Source organism: Notamacropus eugenii, chromosome 7 (assembly GCF_028372415.1).
Source record: "Notamacropus eugenii isolate mMacEug1 chromosome 7, mMacEug1.pri_v2, whole genome shotgun sequence".
Classification (NCBI taxonomy): Eukaryota; Metazoa; Chordata; class Mammalia; order Diprotodontia; family Macropodidae; genus Notamacropus; species Notamacropus eugenii.
This window is the reverse complement of record NC_092878.1, coordinates 59,369,022-59,385,921: the sequence shown is the minus strand read 5'-3', so window position 1 is coordinate 59,385,921 and position 16,900 is coordinate 59,369,022. Positions and strand designations below refer to the sequence as shown.

Genomic DNA, 16,900 nt, shown 5'->3' with positions numbered 1-16,900 from the left:
TTAAAGGCCTAATCATATTATTTCATTGAATCCACACAACAACCCTGGGAGGTAGATGGTATTATTATCCTCCTTTTACAGATGGATAAATAGTTTAACAAGGTTTAAGTGACTTGCCTAAGGTCAAGGAGTTAACGAGAGAGGTAGGATTTGAATTCAGGTCTTCCCCAACTCCAGGTCTCGCACTCTATCCTCTAAATCACATAACTACCTTCTTGGGTTCAGTAGTTTTAGTCATGTTCAACCCTTCTTGACCCGATTTGGTATTTTCTTGGCAAAGATATTAGAGTGGTTTGCCATTTCCTTCTCTAGTTCATTTTACAGATGAGGAAACAGGCAGACAGGGCTAAGTGACTTGCCCAGGGTCACACAGCTAGGAAATGTCTGAGGCCTAGTTTGAACTTAGAACTTTCTGACTCTAGACCTGGCATTCTAACCACCTGACTGCCCACCCAACAACCTAGCTAGCAGCTAACAAACCTAACAAATCCTTCCCACTATGCTTTAAACCCTACTTAGCGTTCCTTAGAAGTAATACAGCATTCCTCATATGCCTGATGAATTCAAACTGCTCCTTGTCCTTCTCTATTATGACCAAAATACTTTCAGTTCTATTGGTCTTTCCTTAATAGAACTATTTTCAAATCACTTTTTCATATCTCCACCCTTGAGGTAAACCATACAGGTCCCTTCTCATCTAAGAAGAAAGTCTCAATCCCAGGACTTCAAATCTCCAATATGAAGGGAAGAAACTATATAGGAAGAAATATGTTTTCAGTATGCAAGCAGAATTCTGTGGAAGCTAAACATTAGGGTGACTTGGCAGCTGAGCAAATACATTAGGTCCATAGAGGGAAAAGTCCAAAAATGATCATTCTGGGTAAGCTCTCATTAAATATTAAAAGGGCATGGACCAAGTGTGGAGATCTGAGAATGGGCCACTCAGGAAACTGTTGCTAGATTACTACTAAATGTGAATTCTCCCACAATCATTTCCTTTCTTCTACCTAATTCTGTCTTCTGTGCATTTCTTTGTAATAAGCTCATTGAGTACCTTGGTCCTTTAAATATGCCGCAGGTTATTAAAGAACTTGAACCCTGCACTCAGGTACTCATTAGAGATGGCAAATGGCCCTTATCACTACACTATTACCTAGCTTCATTTCTGGATGAAGTCTTGGTCCATGCTCAGGAGTCCAATCCATAATCTTCAGTACAACTGCTGATAATAGACAGCACCTAACTACAAACTAGAAAGTCTAAGAGATGTCAAAGGACTATGGTCAAGGAACACCAAATATCTTGTAGCACTGGTTGTTCTTAATAATAAATGCAGGATTGTTAGGAGGTAGTGGAATCTGATGGGGGTCAACAGAAATAGATCTAACACTTGGGGAACCTTAGGTGGCTGAAAGTTGGATCATCTTTCCATCCCACCCTACACCCAGCTACCATGCTACCCAACAGATCCAATTCAAGTGATCCAAGGTATTTCCAGGGAGTTTCACCCAAAAGAGCTGACAATGCTTCTTTGTTAAGACTGCATACTTGGTACATTCCAACCTGGCTGGGAGCAGACAGCAGGAAGGGCGGAGCTGGAGACTAGCAAGAGAATGGTGGCTCCTTGTTCCCCTTTCCCTCCACTGCAGCAATGAACAGCTCAGCTTTTGGTAGCCCCAAGACACCCAAGAGTAGGAGATGCAGCAGGGAGGAGAAAGCTGCCACGGAAGGCATGTTGTTCTGCAGACCCAAGATCCCTAAGGCCTGACTGATCAACAAAAGGAAGAGGAGAATCTATACAGATCAGAGATTTAGACCTAGACAGTGTCTTAAGGAGCCATTTAGTACAAACCATCATTTTATAGATGAAGAAACTGCCCCAGAACAGGGGCCAGACGCACTAGAACTCAGGTCTACCAGTGATCTTTCCATTAGATAATTCTGTAGAATGTATATAACCATAAATATATACATATAACATGTTATATATTATAATAAATCTATTGTAAAATACATGTTAGAATGTTATATAGTGTATATGTATATAATATAATCACAATTTACATACATGTATAAATATAGCATATATTATACATATATCATTGTATATGTACATATTGTTACATGTATATATTACAGATTCTTATTACATATTATGTAAGGACTATATTTTGCCCCTTTTTTAATATCCCCAGTGTTTAGCACAGTGCCTAGCACATAGGTATATATGATATATTCTTATATAAGAATATAGGATATATTCTTATATAAGAATATATCATATTAATAATCATATCATAATATACTCAAAATGATTATAATACACATATGCAACACATAATAATATATACACATATTATATGTGCAATGTTACACATTATATATAATAGATTTATTACTGATATAGTCAATAATATATTATTATATCATATACAGTATATTACATAACTAATACTATATTATAATATTACATACAATTAATATATAACCATAATTTTGTAGAATGTAGAGCTGGGAGGGGCATTAGAGAGCATTCAGTTCAATCACCTTATTTTACAGATGAGGAAACATACACCAGCAAAGGTAGTAAGTGGAAGACCTAGAACTCAAACCCAGGTAGTTTGACTCCAAATCTATTCATCTTTCCACTGTGTCATGCTTCCCTCCCTCTGGAAAATCTAGGGGTCCCTGGGATGGAAGGACATAGAAGAATGAAGCAGAGGAGCCAGACTCTCTCTCCCCACTAGAGTTATGGAAGATGAATTGCAGTAGCATCTCTGAAGTTATTTCACTGTGTCAAAGACTCAATGAGAAACTTATTTCTAACCAGCAGCAACTTCTGATGTCTGCTTAGAAGGGACATGGTATTAGTCCTGGTTAAATGACTGTGGGGCCTAAAGATACCCAAATATTAAAGGAAGATACCATCAACATCCATTTAATCAATGCTATCCACCTCCAGAGAGGCAATTGATGAACTCTCAATGGAGATTGAAGCATACTTTTTTCACTTTATTTTCCTTGCTTTAAAAAAATTAGCTAATATGGAAATGTTTTGCATGACTTCACATGTATAATTGATATATTACTTGCCTTCTCAATGGGTGGGAGAAGGGCTGGAGGGAGGGAGAGAATTTGGAACTCAAAATTGTAAAAAAATGAATGTTATAAATAAACTCTAAAAAAAAAAATCTACACCTTGTCCAAAAATTTAAGTAGGAGTAGGAATGTCACGCAGAGATTTCTAGCCTTTATTTCATACTACTCCCCTCCAAATACTTGACACAAGCCAAATTGGACTACTCAGAATCCCTCATTCTTATCCTCCCTGCTCCCATTTCTGTGTCTTTGCTTACACCACCTCCAGTGTGGGATGGACTCCTTTCAAGTCAGCCTAACAAAGCCCTTCCCTTCCCTAGGGTCCAGTTCAAATGTCTCCTCCACTAAGAAATGTTTGCTGACATCCCAACCTGAGTTTCACATAATTTCTTTCTCCTCAAATGTACCTCCTTATTTTATCCAAAAGGCCCCCCTTCGCATTTAGCACATCCTGTCTTGTGGCATAGGTATTTGGATACGTCTTACCCACTCTCTCCAAATAAATGGAAGGTTACTTAAGAGCAGTATCTCATTTCATCTCTGAATTCCCAATGCCTAGAATGTTTGCTGAATTGATAGCATGTGAATTCACATCCATTATTTCATTTTTGAGGTTTCATGTCACTGTCCTGTCTGTAGGTTAAATGGGACAGTGAGTTCAGATGCATATACCTATTGGGTGCCTCAGAAAATGGTATGTTGAAGTAGATTCTGTGGCCATAAGCCAAGATCGTAAGATCACAAAAAGATGTCTCTCAAGTGCTCTTCCAAATGCCTGAGATCCTGAAAACCTGAATGACCAAAGAAGCAGAGAAAAGAAAAATCTAAACAGCTTAGGAGGCTTGTATAGAACTGGAAAGGATCTTCAAGATTAAGTATCCTAGAGTTTTTAACAGTGGGTACCTGGGGGTTCCTGGATACACTTCAGTGGATCTGTGAATTTGGATGGGGAAAAAAATCTTTCTTGTCATTAGACTCTAACTGAAGTATAAATTTTCCATCAATTATGAATGTAAACAATAATAAATAGGAGTCCACAGGTTTCATCATAAGGGGTCCACGACACAGAAAAATCCTTAAGAATCCCTGCTGTAGTTCAATTACCTCATTTTACAGGGAAGGAAACTGAGGCCAGAAGAAAGAGACCTGCCTAAGAACACACAAGTAGGAAAGAGTAGAGCCCAGATATGAACCCAGGTCTTCTTGGTCTAGATGACGATGATGATGACGATGATAGTGATGACAAGGATGACAATGATAGTTATCATATACAGCGGGTCCCAAAAGTGTTAGCTCCCTTTGAAGCTATTAATACTAGCTTAAAACTCCACTAACACTTTTGAGATACTCTGTACATAATGGCTTTCAAGTTTGTAAAGGACCTTACATGCATTACCTCGGAACCTCACCACCATCCTGTCAGGTAGTACTATAGGCATTATAATAGGCTCAAAAAAAAGCTGTGGTCACACAGAAATTAGGTGTCAGAAAAGATATATGTGGAGAGGCAATGTTCTAGAATAGAACCTTGGAGTCAGGAAAACCTGGTTCCATTTCTTCACAAATATCTGGCTGTATGACCCTGGGCAAGTAAGTCACTTAAGCCTCAGACAACTCTCCAAGTCACTAAATTGCAGATTAGAGGCTGATCTGTATTGGTCAGGAGTTTCCTCATTGGAACTTCCCTACACTAATGAAATAACTGGTAGAGACCAAAAAAATTAAGATAAATTCCTATGTAATTTGGTGAGGTAGGTAATTCTCATTGTGTCAATGTGAATGGATATGGCTCTCCCATACCAAGCAGCTCAGATGAATGTCCAGAGTGCTAGACACCCACATAACCTGGTTTCCTCTGTGGTTAACACTTGACTCCTGCTCCTTAGATCGTAAATACCTTGAGGGCAAAGACTGTGTTTTGCCCCTTTTTGTATCCCTAGTAATCCTCTACACATAGTAGGTGCTTAGTAGATGCTGACTGATCGAGAAGATTGTTCTTATGTTCGTGCTACACTATCACTTGGGGACCTACATGTGTGCAGCCCTCACCCAAGGACATCCCCTCCTGTTTACTCTGGTAACCTTGACCTCCCAGGCATGGACTTCCAAACAGAGGCTGGGGCAATCGTAGCATTCTCCTAGTCATCCAAGGTTGAAAACTTGGACTTTGACCCTTCCCTCTCTTTTAGCCCTGATTTTCAATCAGCTGCTGAATCTTTTCAGTTCTGGATAGAGCACTGGACCTGGAGGCAACAAGTCCTGAATTCAAACCTAGTCTCAGACACCAGCTTGTGTGAACTGGGGCAAGTCATTTAACTTCTGTCTGCCTCAGTTTCCTCCACTGTAAATGAAGATAATAACCACACCTACTTCTCAGAGTTGTTGTGAAGATCAAATGAGAGAATATATTTAAAAGCATTTCTCTTGGTTCCTGGCATATAACAGGTACTTAATGCTTACGATGATGACAATATTAACTAACATTTATACAGTGCTTACTTCTCTGCCCCCAAAGCACGTCTTATATCTGCACCTTCCTCGCTACCCTACTCACACTGCGGCCACATACTTCACTGTCTTCTCACTTTTCACCTACAGTGCAGTGGTTCTCAGAATGTGGTCCAAGTACCCTGATAGTATCCCAAGACTTCAGGGAGCTGGTGAAGTCAAATCTATTTTTATAATAATACTAAGACATTTTAAATTAAAATATGGAAAATATCACCAAATATAATCCAGACAAACAAAAGATCTTTGGGGTCCTCAATATTTTAAGTATAAAAGGGTCCTGAGGCCAATAAACGTGAGAACCACTGATCCACATACCATTGTAGTAACCTTCTGATTGGTCTCTGTTCTTAGTCTCTAGCCTATATAATTCATCCTCCACACAGTAGACCAAATAACCTTAATGTACATGTCTACTGTACTACCCAGTTCAAAAACCGTCAACATCTTCCAACCACAAATATAACCTCTTTAGTCTGGCACTCAAGACCCTCTACAATTTGGCTCAAATCTACCTTTCCAACCTTATTTCATACGTCTTCCATCATGTATTTTATATTCAAGCCAATGTGACTTGCTAGCATTACTTGGCACATAGTAGGTGCTTAATGTTTATTCACTGACTATTGTTCCCTAGTCTTGCCTGATTTTTTGTATTCCCACAGCCCACACTCAATGTCTATATTACATTTCCTTTAAATCTCAACAGATCTTTCCTTAAAGCCCCACTCCAATGCCACTTCCTTCATTAATCCTTCCCTGATCTTTTCCTCTGTCCCTTCCTTCTTCTCTCCTCTCACCCATCCCCCCCCCCCCCCCCCAGCTAGAGGGTCTTTCTCTCCTTTTTCAAAATTTTCTTATAAAACTCTGGATTCCTCTTTCCACTTATTATCCCTTTAAAAAAATTATCATGCATATTTGTGCATACTTTATCCCCCCCTCTCCCCATCTGCATGTTGACTGAACACAGGAATTGTTTTTTTGTTTTTTAATCTATGGAACCAGAGTCTAGCACAATACCTAGTATACATTTTCTTTTGATGTAGGTCTGTGACTTCATAAATTCACTCTGGAGCTCATAGACTGGACAACAAGTCCCCACCTTCCTAACACAGTGAATGTAATTACTAAATATAACTGTTTCTCTTTTACCCAGGAACCCTGAGGGTCTTCCCCTCCTAGTTTGATTTTTTTTTTCTTTTTTTGATTAAAGGGGCAATCTCTAGAGTAACTACTTAAAAAAGCCTATTCACTGAATGGGTATATCTCACTCAAAGTGAGAATGTGATAAGACCTTAGCCTAAAAGGGCCAGGGTCTCCTGGCATGCTGGGCCATCTCCAGCCATCCTGATGAGTATCAGGTCACTGGACTCAGATGGCTCTGGAGGAGAAAGTGAGGCTGGTAACCGGGCACAGCCCTCCCTCACTCAAATCCAAGTCATACCATCATCTTGATTTCATGGTTCCCTTTGGGAAAAAAGGACAAATACAACAACAAGGTCTGTGACTTCGTTAGAATTCTTGGTGAGGCAATTAAGTGGTACAAAGGATAGAGTGCTGGACTTAGGAGTCAGGAAGATCCAAGTTCAAATCTAGCTTCAGTCACTCTGGGCAAGTCACTTAACCTTGTGCCTTGGTTTCATCATGACCTATAATTGGGGGGGGGGGGTTGGCCTCTGCCTCTAAGGTCCTTTTCAACCATAAATCTATGATCCCTCAGCAAATGTAGAGCAGCTACTGGCCTACAATTTGAGAGAGCTGTCTAGAGGTGCTAAGGATCAAGTGACAAAATCAGAGAGAGTTACTTTGGAATCAAAAAAATCTTGTTTCAGTTTCCATCTCTTCATACTTAAAAGCTGTGTGACCCTGGGCAGAAGGTGGCATTTGAACCCAGTCTTCCTGACTCTTAAGTCCAAAGCTCTAACCACTAGGCCTCTCACCTAGTACACAGAAGGTGCTTAATAAATGTTTATTATTTCTACAATGTTGGCCAAGAGGGTTAATATCTATAACCACTCTGAACCCTACTAGGTCAGCATGGATGCCTTTTCTGTGGAGGTAAAAGGCCAGATATGCTAATTCCTCAAGTGACTTTTCCTAACTCTTTGCTCATTTGGCCCTTCCCAGTCTAGATGGCCTTCTCAAACTCATCAATCAGCTTCTAACTGAAGCTGAGGGTGGAAAGAAGAGCAAATGAGGGAATAGATCAAAGACTCAGCTCTTGCTCGGGCTGAATATAGAATTCCTAAGGTTGGTACTCAGGTACTTGGGGTGGTCGACTGAGCCAGCACCTGAGAGAGTAGTGATATAGACTGTTCCATGTTGGTTTCAGAGTGATTTGGGTTCATGAAAAAACAGATTGAATAGAAAACCTCTTAGCAGTTGTGGGATTTGCTCAAAAGAGGAGCTATGTTGGGCTAGGGCTGTGATTCCAGAAAGGAAGGGAAAAGGGGACCCCAAAGCCACTAAATCCCTGAGTTTATAATTAACGTAAAAGCATCTTCTTTTTCTTGAACCAGAACTGCATGGCTCACCAGGGGAAGGGCAATGTGGTAACACAAAAATAACCCCCCAGTGGTTTTTTGATGTGCGGATCCTCTTTGTTTTTATGAATTTTAATGAAAGGCTTTCCAGGCAGGAGGAGAGAAGTGCTCAGCCTTCCCTCTGGCCGAGGAGCTGAGCTCTGTTAGTTGGTTGCTGGGTTGCGTGGGACTGTTCTAAGCGGCATCTCCAAGAGGCAGGCAGACAGAGTAGCTCAAATGAACCACCTCGGTGGGAAGCAGATTAAAAAAACCAAAAATTAAAATTAACATATCTTTCTCTTCAGAGAAAGATCTTGGCCTCAACTCCAGATTTTGGCTCACTTTAGGAGAGCAGGCTCATGGTACCGAGGTAGCCAGGTGGGTGAGTGGCTGGCAAGGATGTAAGAGGGAAATGTGACTTAGGGGCTCTTGCAGGTGAGGGGATGGGGCTCCATTTCTCAAGCTGAGGCATGAGGAAGTAGAAGAAAAGGAATAAGACAGCATCTAGGCATTTAATACCTGAATGGATATAGAAATCTTTCTAGGTGATGCCAAAATCTGAATCAAGGGAAAGCTTTTTAGGATCCCTGGATGAGGGTGCTAAGGAGGATCTATTCTGGTTTTTATGGGGAAACATTGTGTGCTATAGGAGAAAAATCACAGTCACCAGTGACTCTCCTTGACTGAGTGGATATGCCCATGCAGGCCTTTACTGAAGTTGTCTTTTCCTAAGGATCAGAGGCTCATACATTTAGAATGGGAAGGGACCTTAGAGACCACTAATTGTAGTCCCTGCCCCTCCCCCAATCCCTTTACAGATGAGGAAACTGAGGCCAAGAGAGGTAAAGTTACTTGGCTAAGGTCACACAGTTCTTATCTGTGGCAGGATCTGAACTCAGGTCTTCCTCATTTCCAACCCCGGTAGGGAGAGTACAGAATCCAAACATGGTAGGATTGTGTGCCATATGCTCAAGATCTCATCTGGTTTTTACCTCTCAATCCCTGGAAGTGGTAACATTATTTGAATTTGAACTGCATATTTCCACTGGGATGTATTCAATAACCACATTTTATATAATCATAACTTTGAAAAGTACAAATTTAAATACACGAGACCACTTCCAAGAATTTATTATTTGCACTGAGACCTAGCGGTAACAGAGTCTCTGCCAACATAACAACCAAGAACTAGAATGCTCTCTCTTCAGGGCTATATCTGGGGCAGTTCCCACCTTGTCCCTAAGCCCAGTAAAATTTTACTTGTGGTCACACAAAGGCCTCATAAACCCTTGATCAGATGTAGAGCACTGGAGAATTCTTTAAAATACAGGGCTCTGCACAGAGTAGATGGTTCATACATGTCTGTTGAATTAAATCTCCAATTTGATTCCATCTACTTAAAATCCAGACTTTCTCCCCTTTATGTCTAATTCTTATCAGACAGAAGACCCCTGTGCCTCAACCATGAGGTGGCTCATCAAATGCCTGGGCATTCTTGCCAAGAAAATGTTAGAGAAAAATGAGAAGATAGTCACTGGACAGTGAAGCAATTTATTGCATTTGAAATGATCCAACGTTTCCTGCAGAGAACGCATAAATATTCGTATTACAAAATATTCGATATAAAAATCCGGGCTCCTGCCAGCATTCTACTTTCTTTAGTTTCAGGCTTAGAGCATTTTGTCCAATACAAAACTGTGATTATTATGTACAGGGGTGAAATAGGCTGCAGTCCAACTGAGGGTTCAGGTGTGTTTAGGCTGCCCAGCAGGGTCTTCTTTTTCTGACTGTCCAAGATCCCACTCGGTGAGAAGCTCCGAAGACACTTCAGTGTAGAGATGATCCCAGTCCCAGCTGACGTCATCCTGCCAAGAGGGACACCACCTAGTAAGGTAAGAACCTGTCCACCTTCCATCACAACCAGCTTCTTGTGCCCATGAACCAGTGCCTAGCCTGCATGAGACCAAGCTGGCATAATGGCTGGTGCTGCATGCATTTAGCCACTGCCAGAGCTTGGAGTGGGGGGAGGGGGGCACTTTGACAAGCCATGACATTTTAGTCCCTCATGTCAGGTAAGTGGCTTCGTACAGTTCAGACTTATTAACATACATAAAATTTAGAGATGGATAATGATGAGTTAGTTCTGAAGAGATCCCACCCCCCACCCCCCCACCTTTGAAAAGCTCTGTCAAAGTCCCTCAACCATCACTGGCAGCACATACTCCCTACTATTTATGTCCTACGTCCTGAATAAGCTTGCCTTCATTTAAGACTAAGGAGAAAATATACAATATCACTACGCTTCCTGGTATGGGGTATTTTAACAAAATAAAATAAGGGCTCTTGAAGGCTATAAACTAAGGCATGTCAGTTGGAAGGGGTGATAAATGCCACAAGGTTAAAAAAATTTCTATCTAAATTCCAAGAAATTCCAACTGACTCTCAGTCTCCATCCCACCTTCCACCCCTCCCTTTTCTCAAACCCAGTTCACTCCAGGAAAGCTCCTGTTTACTAAACAGAGACCTAAGCAAGGTGATTTGAAGTTCATCCTTTAAGCTCACCCTTATAGCCCAGCCCAAGGAGTGTAGGTTCAGAGGTTACAGACTATTTTAAAGGGGTAGGCATGGGACTCTTGAAACTGACCAATACTTGTTAAGCATTATTAATATTTGTATTAAGTGTTAATACTTGTTGGAAGGACTGATTTTCAGTTTGTTAGCTGGTTTGGAGTTAAATTGTAATAACTTCTCTGCATTTCCATAAATGAGTATATGGGGCACTTAGGAATTTCACTGGGTATCTCAAGGATCACTGAGTATGAATGTCTCTAAATGTCCTAAGCTGCCCAGGAAAAAGCCTCCTATCAGTTACTGGTTATGTCTATACCTCTCGAACTTCATGTTCTGGAGCAAGGACTTTGGTAAGGAGTTTCAGATCAATCTCTCCATCCTGTGAATAGAAAAAATATGGCTCATCCCAACTGTCTTATTAGAATTTTTCTGCAAGATGGCAAGAGTCAGGCTTGATGTCTGAAAACTCGATGCTATAAAACAGTGAATTCCCCAATCCAGTGCTTTAAAAAATTTCCCAACAATAGAGTAGAGCTATGGGCTGACCATATGGCCTATGAAATGGAAGAAGTACCATACCATTGCATGCTGGGACACTGTTAGGAGAAAGTTTATACAGCATTGCAGATTACAGATACATCATGAGCATGGAATGGGTGGGCACTCTATCTGCAAGACTGAATGGGAAGGGCAAGAGCTGTATTGGCTGAGGGTCCATAGGGTAAGGAATAGTAGAGGAAGGAAAAACATGAGGACCATAGGACTTAGGTCCATAGAACCAAGAGAGACCTTTCAGTGATCCAAGAGTTCAGAACTGGTGTTATGGACACCAGAGAACTACTACTGTAATGTAACGAATGGCGGCAGTGGTGGAAAAGAAGGGTCTGTGCTATACAGCTATTCAAGGAGCAGAGAAATTTATACAAGGTGCATTTTGTTTGTTTTGTCAAATAAAATAATGTATGGGAAGCTCCATGCAAACCTTGAGGCCTTATGCGGATGTTAGCATAGTCTTTATTTACAGAAGCCACTCTACTCACTAGCGTCTGGAAGGCAGCGTACTTCATCAGGTCATTGTCTAAGTCACGATAAGTCATCACCCGGTTTACTTGGATGCTGTAGAATAATGGGAAGAACACCAGGCCCAGGTCATGGAGGGCCACTGCTCTACCAGCCAATGGCACCTTCATAACACTGGGGACAAGGTAAGCACACTCAGGCATGACAAAATGAAAATCTAAATGTCTTCTTTGGTTCTCAGTCTTTCTAGGGATGAACCCCTATCTCTGGCAATATCTAAAACCAACATTCTCTCAAGGAGCCAACGTTTCTGTTTACAAGTGGCAGATAATTTTGGGAAAAAGGATAATTTGTCTTATTTTTTTCTATTCCTAGCTCAGTTCCCAACCTCACTTCTCTTACCTGGGAGGGGCAGCTACCTGAAGAACAAAGTCTTCTTCCTGCACCTCTTCGAGGTCTGGTATCACTGGAATATCTGCAGTACGAGGCAAACGTAGGAATGTGAGAGACATGAAAAGGATGCCTGGCACCGATTTCCCTTTCCTGCTCATAAGGACTCCAGTTAGGATTAGAGACCCAAGGGAGACATTACTCCGTGGCTCACATTAGTCATAACAAACAACCCAGGATGGATGAAACTATCAAACATGTCAGCATTTTATCGTGGCTTGCTTAGAGTCCCTAATGTGACACCTGACACAAAGACATTAACACCAATATTCTCCTATTGATACCATCTAGTTGTAGACTCTGACATGCCACAATCTTCAGATAATCAGAACTGTGACAGACTCAGGCTGATGGAAAGATACGTACTGCCAATAACAATTTAAACACAAGAAGAACCATGGAAGCTATCGTCCAAGAAATGAGTAATCCTAAAGGGAGGAAGTTTGATTACGCAGTGAGAGGGGGATCGTCGAATTGCCAGAGCACTACCCTCGTGTCCATGCATAACTGAAGATATCTAGGGTTGGGTACATTCTCTAAAGAAGAACCATGTAAGGGGAGGCAGAGAGGTAGCACAGTGGACAGAGCACTAGATTTGGAGTCAGGAAGCCCTGAATTCAAATGTGGCCTCAGCCACTTCCCAGATGCATGAGTCTGATCAAGTCACTTACCTCTTCTCAGCCTCAGTTTTCTCATCTGAAAAATAGGGATAATAATAGCACACACAGCCCCCCCATCCCAGGATTGTGATAAGGCTTAAATGAGGCTTGCAAATGAAGCTTTACATACAGAAAAACATTTTGCAAACCTTAAAGTGTTATAGAAATGCTACCAATCATCATTCTATGAAGAACAGACACTTGGGACAAGAAAGCAGGGAAGGATGCAATCTGCTGCAGAGGAGAAATATCCACACTTTAGAGGTCATAGAAGCATCAGGTCCCCATTTAGCTAGGGCGGCCTAAGGCTCCAAGAGGTGCCTCTTCTTCCTCAGATGGAGGATGCTAAATGTTCAAGAGCAGTATTCTCACAGAGAGAGAGACAGAGACAGAGAGGGACGGAGAGATAGAGAGTGAGAGAGAGGGACAGAGAGACAGACAGAGGCTGAGAGAGAGAGAGAGAAAGAGGGACACAGAAAGCAATAGAGACAGACAGACAGAGAGAACTACAGAGACACAAAGACACAGAGATATACAAAGAGACAGATGGACAGCAAGAGACAGAGAGAGGCAGAGAGACAGACTGATAGGCAGACAGATGGACAGAGAGAGAAAGACAAGCAGATGGACAAAAACTGAGAAACAGACAGAGGCAAATAGATCTATATAGAGACAGAAACAGATGGACAGAGATAGAGAGACAGACAAATGGACAGAAAGTCAGAAACAGAAAGCGGAAGGGAGAGAGAGAAAATGACCACTAGGGGAGTTCAAATGAACCTACTTTCTACTATAGACAATGAAACAGAGGAATAACCAGAGAAGAGATTAGTTGAGATGGCCAAGCAGGGACCTTTCCTCTTAGGTTCTATAGACTGAAGTCAGCTTCATTTTAAAAAGAAGAATGTAATCGTTCCAGGAACAGCTAGGAAGACTCCTGCCACTTTCACATTATTCATTCTTTGGACTTTGAGGTTGCTCTATTCAAGCTAAGCCAGAATATATAAATGTCAGCTCCAAACCTAGTGTCTATTACTACTCCCAACTGTGGTATGTCACAGATGAGGGAGAGACAGACAGAGAGAGACACGCAGAGGAAGAGACACAGATGCAGAGACAGAGATACACAAAGAGATAGAGAGAATAGAAGGGGAGGGGAAAAAGGGAGGGGAGAGGAGAAGGGAAGGGGGAGACACAGACACAAAGACAGAAACAGAAAGACAGAGGGACAGAGACAGAGAGAGACACAGAGAAAAAGGCAAAGACAGCGACAGAGATTCACAAAGAGAGAGAGACAGAATAGAAGGAGAGGGGAAGAAAAAAGGGCAAAGGAGTGGGGGGGGGAGAAAGGACAGGGAATAAAAAGTAGGGCAAAGGAGGTGGACAAGATACAACATAAAAATAAAGAACTAATAGAAGTTACTAAAAAGTTGGCAGATATATACCAGCTACTAAACAATTAAGCTATGGACATCAGGACCTGTTTCTAGGGGAAGCAAATGTATTTTTCGGTGGTTATGCAGTGTTTTTTATCTGACTGAGAATGAGGAATAGCTTTTACACTCCTATTGCTTGTGCAGTCAAAGACTGAAGTGCTTTAAAAAACAAACTGTTTTGCTGCGTAAGAAGTATGAGCCTCAAGAGCTCAGTGGCTCTCCAGTAGCCAGAGCAGGCTCAGGGGGCAGCACTGGCCCAGGCCCAATAGGACTGTCTTGCTCAGGCTCCACAATGTTGTAATGAAGGAGCTGGCTGCTCTGCACTCCGTGGGTAACATGTCATTTTTGGAAGGAGCCAGTGAGCTGCTGTCCAGTTCTCCCTGACTGTATTGCTGCTGCCTGAGATGAATATTCAGGAGATGGAAAGTCAGTTCTACCTGCTGAGTCTGGGGCCCAGGACAGGGTTTTCAGAAACTCCATTCTCCATCTACAACTCTTCAGTTTTAGGGTCCATGCTGTCAACTCTGTCCAGCTTCTCAGAGCTCTAAGGAACAGAACTTCCACCGAATGTCCACTTTGCCCCTCTGCAGGCTCCCATCTTCATGTCTGTCCTCCTCCTCCAAATGTGCAGAAAGAGTGCAATGCTGGCCCATCTGTGACAGATCAGAGGTCGGCTCGGGCCTTGGCAAAGGGGCCATTCAGAGCTACACTGGTGGGCTGGCCACACAGTGGGATTTCTCTCTAATTGGCTGCCTGGTGCCCAGCAGAACCCAGCAAACTGCCTGAGTGGGACAGAGCCTGTGATGACAGCAAGGCCAAGACAAGCTGGAGCGTTCTGGTACAGTGACAGCTTGGGCAATCTCAGCAGAGCTAGGCCATCCAACTCCCCAGCTCCCCGTGGAACAGGTGGCCATGAAGCCATTTTCAGACTAAGGCAAACTTCAAAGAACCTAAAAAATATGCAATTTCTGGTTCACAAGTCACAAAGGGCATGTGTACAAAGGAAAAGGTACTTGAGGAACTACCCTACTACATGCACGCGCACACACACACACACGTACACACACACACATGCACGCGCACACGCACACACACACACGTACACGCACACACATGCACGCACGCGCACACACACACGTACACGCACACACATGCATGCACGCGCACACACACATGTACACGCACACACATGCACGCGCGCACACACACGCACACGCACACACGCACGCACACACACACACGTACACGCACACACATGCACGCACACACACACACACGTACACGCACACACATGCATGCGCACACGCACACACACACACACACATACCCCTCTGTAATGACCATACAGGAGGGCCCAGAAAAGGAAGCTATACATATGGAATGTGTCTAGCTGTGCAAGTCACCTATGCCAAATGATCTGACCCTACACCTCCAGAAACTGACCTGGAAGTCTAGGTTGCCAATGCTATTTGAGACCCAGAAGCCAGCTCTGACAGGGCTGCCATCAGATTCTTTGTTGCTGTTCAGTTGTTCAGTCATTTTCAGTCATGTCCAGCTCCTCATGACCCCATTTGGGGTTTTTTTGGCACAGATACTGGAGTGCTTTGCCATTTTCCTTCTCTAACTCATTTTCCAAATGAGGAAACTGAGACAAACAGTATTTACTGACTTGTCCAGGGTCACACACCTGGTCACCTGTCCGGGTAAGCGTCTAGCTCTCTACTAAAGTCTTTTTTAAAGGCTTCCCTCACCTCAGTATGGAGGAACCCCAGGCTTCCCTAAAGCTCTGCAAGCCCTGGCAAGGTCTCACTTTGTCACAAAGTCTTTATGTACAGGCCTAATGACCAACTGACTATAGATATGGTGAGAGAACCAGTCTAGTTAAGCTTAAGTAGAGACAGTGCTGGCCCTGGAGCCAGGACCACATGAGTTAAAATTCAATCTCAGACACTTACTGTGTGACCCTAGGCAAGTCACAGCCTGCCTCAGTTTCCTCATCTGTAAAAAGGATACAATAATAGAATAGCACCTACCTCCTAGGGTATGTTTAAGGACTAAATAAGATAATACTTGTAAAATGATATGCAAATTTTAAAATGTTAAATAAATGTCAGCTATTGCTATTCTTGTCAGTACAAAGGCTCACTGTTAGGCTGTCTACAAGGTGATGAATTTTTTCAGCCCTTGAAACCATCAAGAGGGTCTGCCTTGAGTCAGTGGAGGGCTTGTCTTCTCAAGGAAAAGGACAAATTCTTGATGTTCTGAAGTATGTAAGATACGGTGTGTCACTTGCCTCCAGTCCTACTGAAAGCCTACTTACCCAAGGCTCACTTTTGTGTTGGAAAGTAGAACAACCCAACTTCTGCAATTAAATTTAAAAGCATGCTTCCCTTTTCTGCCGTTACTAATCAAATGTTAAACTTCTTGATTAAACAGTATCTTCATCTTGGTCAGTGGATGGGCAAAGAAAGCAACTTTTATTTATTTAGCAAATTGACTCCTCTATCAGCAGGACAGTTCTCTCTTAGAAACATATACTTGCAACTCATACAGCCTAATGAAGAGACAGAATGTCTGCTGAGTGGAGAGCAGGCTCTGGAATCGAGGAGGCTTGGGTTTAAGTTCTGTCTCTGAA

The 16,900-nt window shown here is 42.3% G+C and overlaps 1 protein-coding gene across 1 annotated transcript in view; it reads right to left on the bottom strand.

The window, feature by feature from the left end:
• Positions 1–9,660: 9,660 nt before the first annotated feature.
• Positions 9,661–16,900, bottom strand: part of IFT43 (intraflagellar transport 43) — a 135,126-nt gene continuing 127,886 nt past the window's right edge. The window contains exons 6-9 of the mRNA XM_072623308.1: positions 12,123–12,195; positions 11,741–11,816; positions 11,017–11,079; positions 9,661–9,994 (exon numbers count right to left, since the gene is read on the bottom strand). Of these exons, the coding sequence (XP_072479409.1) occupies positions 9,875–9,994; positions 11,017–11,079; positions 11,741–11,816; positions 12,123–12,195 (332 nt within the window). The 3' untranslated portion in view covers positions 9,661–9,874. The remainder of the gene's footprint in view (positions 9,995–11,016; positions 11,080–11,740; positions 11,817–12,122; positions 12,196–16,900) is intronic.